The 7,714-nt window shown below is 43.1% G+C and overlaps 1 protein-coding gene across 1 annotated transcript in view; it reads left to right on the top strand.

The window, feature by feature from the left end:
- LOC109977397 (inaD-like protein) overlaps positions 1-662 on the top strand; it is a 36,176-nt gene extending 35,514 nt beyond the window's left edge. Inside the window, exon 17 of the mRNA XM_065956267.1 lies at positions 609-662. Coding sequence (XP_065812339.1) covers positions 609-662 — 54 coding nt within the window. The remainder of the gene's footprint in view (positions 1-608) is intronic.
- Positions 663-7,714: the final 7,052 nt, after the last annotated feature.

The following is a 7,714-nucleotide window of genomic DNA, read 5'->3' as shown; positions in this document are numbered from 1 at the left end:
CAGCCAATCAGAGCAGGAGCTGAGCTCTGACCTGCAGCAGGTCAAAGGTCGGTGACACACGTGCACAAACACACTTAAATATGTATCATGGCTGCACACTCGGGGGTTAAAAACAAACACGGAGGTGTTGAACCACCTGACCACAATCATTCTGAAACAACTGTCAGAAAAGACGAAGAAGAAACAAACTTCTTTGCTCAGTGTGTGTGTGTGTGTGTGTGTGTGTGTGTGTGTGTGTGTGTGTGTGTGTGTGTGTGTGTGTGATGATCTCTGCAGCCTGTAGGGGCGTGGCCTCCTGACTCTGATGTTTTCATGATGAATGAGCAGCTTCTCCTCTGCAGTAACGGAGCGCCGGGTTAATGGATTTCTGTCTCTGTTTGGATTAAAACAATTCATTAAAAAAACAGTTACTCACTGCACACACATACATAGAAACACACACACACACACACACAGAAGAACACACACACTAACCCACACACAGAAGAACACACACACACACACACACACACACACACACACACACACACACACAAACCCACTAACAATGGAGCCACATGTAGTTCCTGAAATCTTGCATGATAATAAATGATGTCGTTGTGGTGCAGGGTGGAGGTGTGGCAGGGTGGAGGTGTGGCAGGGTGGAGGTGTGGCAGGCTTGACACACACACACACACACACACACACACACACACACACTAACCCACACACAGAAGAACACACACACACACACACACACAGACACACACACACACACACACTAACCCACACACACACACACACACACACACACACTAACCCACACACACACACACACACACACACACACACACACACACACACACACACTAACCCACACACAGAAGAACACACACACACACACACACACTAACCCACACACAGAAGAACACACACACATAGAAACAATCCTTCTCTCCCACCTTGAAACCACCTTCAACGTCACCGGCACTGCTCTCTCCTGGCTCAAATCATACCTCTCTGACAGATACCAGTTCATCAGCATCAACCACTATCCCCCACTGCTCCTCTCTCCCAAGGTGTTCCCCAAGGTTCTGTACTAGGTCCCCTCCGACATGTCTCTGACGACATGTCTGACTGTCTGAGCTCCTCCACCGACACACTCCCACCCACACTCTCAGGTCTGCAGATGCAAACCTCCTGTCCCCCCCCTGCAGGACCAACCTTCAGTCCTGGGGGGACAGGGCCTTCTCCATTGCAGCGCCCACCCTCTGGAACTCTCTCCCTAAAAACATCAGACACTCCCCCACACTCACTTCCTACAAGAAATCCCTAAAAACTCACCTTTTCATCACCGCCTACAACCACCGACTCTCATCCTCTTCTCTTGACACTATTTATATTTCGTATTGTTCTCTTAGTTTTTGCTTTGTTTTTTTTTGTTGTTTCCTGTCAAAGTGTCGTTGAGTATTTAGAAAAGCGCTATATAAATCTAATTTATTATTATTATTATTATTATTAAACACACAAACACTTACAGCTGATGTATCCGTACCCTCCTGTCTCATATTTCTTCTGTTTTTAAACGTCTACCTTCAGTTTAAAGGATACTTTGTGATATAGAGCACCTCATTATACAACTGTTAGTTCTGACCAAGCGATCTGATTGGACGAGAGGCATTCCAGTAGAGATGGGAAAGATCCAATCAGATACCCGTACGGGGTCCGATACTGACTTAATCAACATATCTGTTATCGGACTGACGTCACCGATCAAGAAAGATTGTTGAGTAGCCGCTCTGTGGTAACCATGGACACCAACAGAGTAGAAGATGATGTTTGGGTTGCTTAGCAACAGTCTAGTGACAGTTAAATTGTGGAACTAGTTGAGTTGGTGAGAGTTTAAAGTTTGTATATAAACTCTGGATCATAACCTGTTCATGTGTTTCAGCTCTGTGAAGATTTCAGCCGCCGGACGCTCTGCGATGTTGATCAGTGTGTTAATGTGTGTGTGTTAATGTGTGTGTGTTAATGTGTGTGTGTTTGTGTCTTTCAGGACTTGTTTGAACCAGCAGTCCCTCCGTCCCGTCCGTAGACGTGTCACAGCAGAGTGGAGGACGTCTTTCTAATTCTTCTTTAAAACCTTTTCTGTCTCTCTCTCTCTCGGTGGAGTTTTGGGTTTCCTCTCTCGCTGCCTCCCTCTGCTCTGGGTGCGTTTAGCTTGGTCTGGGTGCGTTTAGCTTGGTCTTGTCTGCTCTGGGTGCGTTTAGCTTGGTCTGGGTGCGTTTAGCTTGGTCTTGTCTGCTCTGGGTGCGTTTAGCTTGGGCTGGTTTGTTTTGGCACTCTCGGAGCGGGCGGACGGGGCTGTGAGGCTTTTTCTTGTTTTGGCTGCTGGTTGGAGGGTGTAGCTGTTTGTGGGAGGAGCTTAAGCGTTGACTGAAACTGAATCAGCTGTTTGGTGAAAGTAAATGTTCCTCTTCCTGACTTTCATGATCATCTTTTAAAATGTCACTGAAATGATTTGAAATCCTTCTGAAGCTGATTGCACCAACATGGAGAAAACCTTTGAACCTGCTCCTTTATCTTTCTTGGTTTGACGTCTCTGGATCCAGAGATGAAGGAGGTTATTTTACTTATAGCATGAAGACTCTAAGCGTGACTCACACACACACACACACACACACACACACACACACACACACGCTGCAGAGAGAGAACAGGTTTTTAAAACATTGATGAATACTTTTAATGTTTAAGTGTTTAACTATTAACTGTGTGAAAGAATAAAGATCCTCCTGTTGTGTTTGTTTTTAAAGACTTTAAAGTCGAGCTGCAGAAAATGTTGATCTAAAGCCCCGCTAAGTCCACAGAGCATTTTTTCTGGGCAGTAAAGCGCTCGAAGTGCTGCACATCCGTCCTGTCTCCATGACAACAGTCTGTTGATAACGCCAGCTGTATGAATGACACTGCTCCGTTTCTTTTTACTGCATGTTTTATATTTGAGATCGTTTATTTCCCGATCAGAAACGGAGCGAGGAGGACGAGGGGACAAGACAAAACTACGGGGAATATCAAACATGTTGAAAAGAGCGCCGGTGACGTCAACATCGCTTTTCTAAAAAGTTGAACGATTTTCAACTTGAGCTCTCAGAGTGGGAACACAAAAACAGCAGAGTCCTCGGAAAGAAGACACTGGGTGCTGCTCTTTCCCTCCAGGTGGACACCGTCTGCTGTGAACGCTCTCCACTCATTGAAAACAAATGAAAAAAGATGCTGGCGCTCAGAAAGAACCGCTCGGTGGACACGGGGCTTTAATCTTAAATCTGATGTTTTTGAGTTTGTGAATCTGTTGATTAAAACAGAAGATGTGATTAAAGTGCCAACATGAATCTCTTTAATAAACTGTCCTCATAAAAACCTTCACACTCTGAAGTCTGCAGCACATTTATATCTCTCATTATTTCTTCTGACTCTGGGATAGTTCAGGGTCAGTCTTTAACCTGGAACGTGGGACGGGTAAGACCGCTGGGGAGACAGCTCTCTATAATGTTTTGAATTTGGACTGCAGTACCCATTTTAAACACTAGGTGTCAGAGTTACATACTGCTCCTTTAACCAGCTGCTGACAGTCTGAAGATGTTCCCTCCTGATCTTCAGCTGAATTATCGGACAGATGAAATAAACTGCAGTGTTTGACAGTGATGGGAGGTGATGAGTCTGATTGGCTGATAACTCAGATAATAGATTGTGTTACAGCCAATCAGACTCCTGCAAAAAGCGTATCATAATCTGTGATGTGAAGGATGCAGTATCTGTTTAGTGGTTTGTCCTTGAAACATGTGTTTATTACGGCTTGTTGTGTTTTCTCTCCCTGCGGTCTCGTTGTTTTTCTGGAGCTGATAAAAGAGAAACACATATTTACTATTGGTCTGATATCGAGCAGCTTCTCCGGCGTCTTTCAGTCTCTGAGGGTTTTTGTTTGCTGTGATCTGCGAAGAGTTTGACAGAAAAACAATAAACTCACTAGTTTGGGATTTGGGATTGAAGTCCTCGTTTTTCAGTCCAGGATGAGTCTGGAGCTGCTCGTCTCCTGGGCCGTCCCGCCGCCTCCTCTTCTTCTCTTTTCACTTCTCTCATTTATATTTCTGCTGAAAAATGACATTGGCTCCTGCAACAACAATAAATGATTCAGTTTAATTCCAAATGCTGTTTCAGGTTGTTTTTCTGTGAGCAGGAACAGCAGCAGATCTCCCAGGTCTCTGCAGCCCTCAGCTCACTCTCTGATTCATCAGGTTTACATTTTACTGAACACAGATCATCGTCTGTGTCTGCGACCCGTCAGGACGTCCATACTGTCGTTATGAAACACTTCCTATAAACGGCTTCATGTATTATTCTTATAGATCAGGAAGTGACCCCAGCGTGCAGCTCCTCATAACTGACAATTTACACAGTCTCAGTGAACGCCTCGGTCCGTCAGCGCTGCTACGCTGCTGTTCAAGGCCACTCTAGTCAATGCTCCTGTCTCCTCATGGAGCGCCACGGTCTGTCTCTGGAGCGCCACTACCCTCTGCTCTGTTACAGATACGCTGCAAGTGTGTTTTCGACGGAGCTCGCTGCAAGCTCTTGTAGTTCTCCTGTGATCTTGTAGTTCTCCTGTGATCTTGTAGTTCTCCTGTGATCTTGTAGTTCTCTTGTGATCTTGTAGTTCTCCTGTGATCTTGTAGTTCTCTTGTGATCTTGTAGTTCTCTTGTGATCTTGTAGTTCTCCTGTGATCTTGTAGTTCTCCTGTGATCTTGTAGTTCTCTTGTGATCTTGTAGTTCTCCTGTGATCTTGTAGTTCTCTTGTGATCTTGTAGTTCTCCTGTGATCTTGTAGTTCTCCTGTGATCTTGTAGTTCTCCTGTGATCTTGTAGTCCTTCTGTGATCTTGTAGTTCTCCTGTGATCTTGTAGTTCTCTTGTGATCTTGTAGTTCTCCTGTGATCTTGTAGTTCTCTTGTGATCTTGTAGTTCTCCTGTGATCTTGTAGTTCTCGTGATCTTGTAGTTCTCCTGTGATCTTGTAGTTCTCATGTGATCTTGTAGTTCTCTTGCGATCTTGTAGTTCTCCTGTGATCTTGTAGTTCTCTTGTGGTCTTGTAGTTCTCCTGTGATCTTGTTGTTCTCCTGTGATCTTGTAGTTCTCCTGTGATCTTGTAGTTCTTCTGTGATCTTGTAGTTCTCTTGTGATCTTGTAGTTCTCTTGTGATCTTGTAGTTCCTTTGTGATCTTGTAGTTCTCGTGATCTTGTAGTTCTCCTGTGATCTTGTAGTTCTCTTGTGATCTTGTAGTTCTCCTGTGATCTTGTAGTTCTCGTGATCTTGTAGTTCTCTAGTGATCTTGTAGTTCTCCTGTGATCTTGTAGTTCTCTTGTGATCTTGTAGTTCTCCTGTGATCTTGTAGTTCTCTTGTGATCTTGTAGTTCTCCTGTGATCTTGTAGTTCTCCTGTGATCTTGTAGTTCTCTTGTGATCTTGTAGTTCTCTTGTGATCTTGTAGTTCCTTTGTGATCTTGTAGTTCTCTGTGATCTTGTAGTTCTCCTGTGATCTTGTAGTTCTCCTGTGATCTTTTAGTTCTCTTGTGATCTTGTAGTTCTCCTGTGATCTTGTAGTTCTCTTGTGATCTTGTAGTTCTCTTGTGATCTTGTAGTTCTCTCTGTGATCTTGTAGTTCTCTTGTGATCTTGTAGTTCTCCTGTGATCTTGTAGTTCTCTGTGATATCTTGTAGTTCTCTTGTGATCTTGTAGTTCTCCTGTGATCTTGTAGTTCTCTTGTGATCTTGTAGTCTCTTGATCTTGTAGTTCTCCTGTGATCTTGTAGTTCTCTTGTGATCTTGTAGTCTCTTGTGATCTTGTAGTTCTCCTGTGATCTTGTAGTTCTCCTGTGATCTTGTAGTTCTCCTGTGATCTTGTAGTCTCTCTGTGATCTTGTAGTTCTCCTGTGATCTTGTAGTCTCCTGTGATCTTGTAGTTCTCTTGTGATCTTGTAGTTCTCTTGTGATCTTGTAGTTCTCCTGTGATCTTGTAGTTCTCGTGATCTCTGTAGTTCTCCTGTGATCTTGTAGTTCTCCTGTGATCTTGTAGTTCTCCTGTGATCTTGTAGTTCTCTTGTGATCTTGTAGTTCTCCTGTGATCTTGTAGTTCTCTTGTGATCTTGTAGTTCTCCTGTAATCTTGTAGTTCTCCTGTGATCTTGTAGTCCTTCTGTGATCTTGTAGTCCTTCTGTGATCTTGTAGTTCTCCTGTGATCTTGTAGTTCTCCTGTGATCTTGTAGTTCTTCTGTGATCTTGTAGTTTTTGTGATCTTGTAGTTCTCTTGTGATCTTGTAGTTCTCTTGTGATCTTGTAGTTCCTTTGTGATCTTGTAGTTCTCGTGATCTTGTAGTTCTCCTGTGATCTTGTAGTTCTCTTGTGATCTTGTAGTTCTCCTGTGATCTTGTAGTTCTCGTGATCTTGTAGTTCTCTTGTGATCTTGTAGTTCTCCTGTGATCTTGTAGTTCTCTTGTGATCTTGTAGTTCTCCTGTGATCTTGTAGTTTTTGTGATCTTGTAGTTCTCTTGTGATCTTGTAGTTCTCTTGTGATCTTGTAGTTCCTTTGTGATCTTGTAGTTCTCGTGATCTTGTAGTTCTCCTGTGATCTTGTAGTTCTCTTGTGATCTTGTAGTTCTCCTGTGATCTTGTAGTTCTCGTGATCTTGTAGTTCTCTAGTGATCTTGTAGTTCTCCTGTGATCTTGTAGTTCTCTTGTGATCTTGTAGTTCTCTTGTGATCTTGTAGTTCTCCTGTGATCTTGTAGTTCTCCTGTGATCTTGTAGTTCTCTTGTGATCTTGTAGTTCTCTTGTGATCTTGTAGTTCCTTTGTGATCTTGTAGTTCTCCTGTGATCTTGTAGTTCTCTTGTGATCTTGTAGTTCTCTTGTGATCTTGTAGTTCTCCTGTGATCTTGTAGTTCTCTTGTGATCTTGTAGTTCTCTTGTGATCTTGTAGTTCTCCTGTGATCTTGTAGTTCTCCTGTGATCTTGTAGTTCTCCTGTGATCTTTTAGTTCTCTTGTGATCTTGTAGTTCTCCTGTGATCTTGTAGTTCTCTTGTGATCTTGTAGTTCTTTTGTGATCTTGTAGTTCTCCTGTGATCTTGTAGTTCTGTTGTGATCTTGTAGTTCTCCTGTGATCTTGTAGTTCTCCTGTGATCTTGTAGTTCTCTTGTGATCTTGTAGTTCTCCTGTGATCTTGTAGTTCTCTTGTGATCTTGTAGTTCTCCTGTGATCTTGTAGTTCTCCTGTGATCTTGTAGTTCTCTTGTGATCTTGTAGTTCTCTTGTGATCTTGTAGTTCTCCTGTGATCTTGTAGTTCTCCTGTGATCTTGTAGTTCTCTTGTGATCTTGTAGTTCTCCTGTGATCTTGTAGTCCTTCTGTGATCTTGTAGTCCTTCTGTGATCTTGTAGTTCTCCTGTGATCTTGTAGTTCTCCTGTGATCTTGTAGTTCTCTTGTGATCTTGTAGTTCTCGTGATCTTGTAGTTCTCCTGTGATCTTGTAGTTCTCGTGATCTTGTAGTTCTCGTGATCTTGTAGTTCTCCTGTGATCTTGTAGTTCTCCTGTGATCTTGTAGTTCTCCTGTGATCTTGTAGTTCTCTTGTGATCTTGTAGTTCTCCTGTGATCTTGTAGTTCTCTTGTGATCTTGTAGTTCTCCTGTAATCTTG

Source organism: Labrus bergylta, chromosome 6, assembly GCF_963930695.1.
Source record: "Labrus bergylta chromosome 6, fLabBer1.1, whole genome shotgun sequence".
In the NCBI taxonomy this organism is placed as follows: domain Eukaryota; kingdom Metazoa; phylum Chordata; class Actinopteri; order Labriformes; family Labridae; genus Labrus; species Labrus bergylta.
This window is presented reverse-complemented; position numbering and strand designations above follow the sequence as displayed.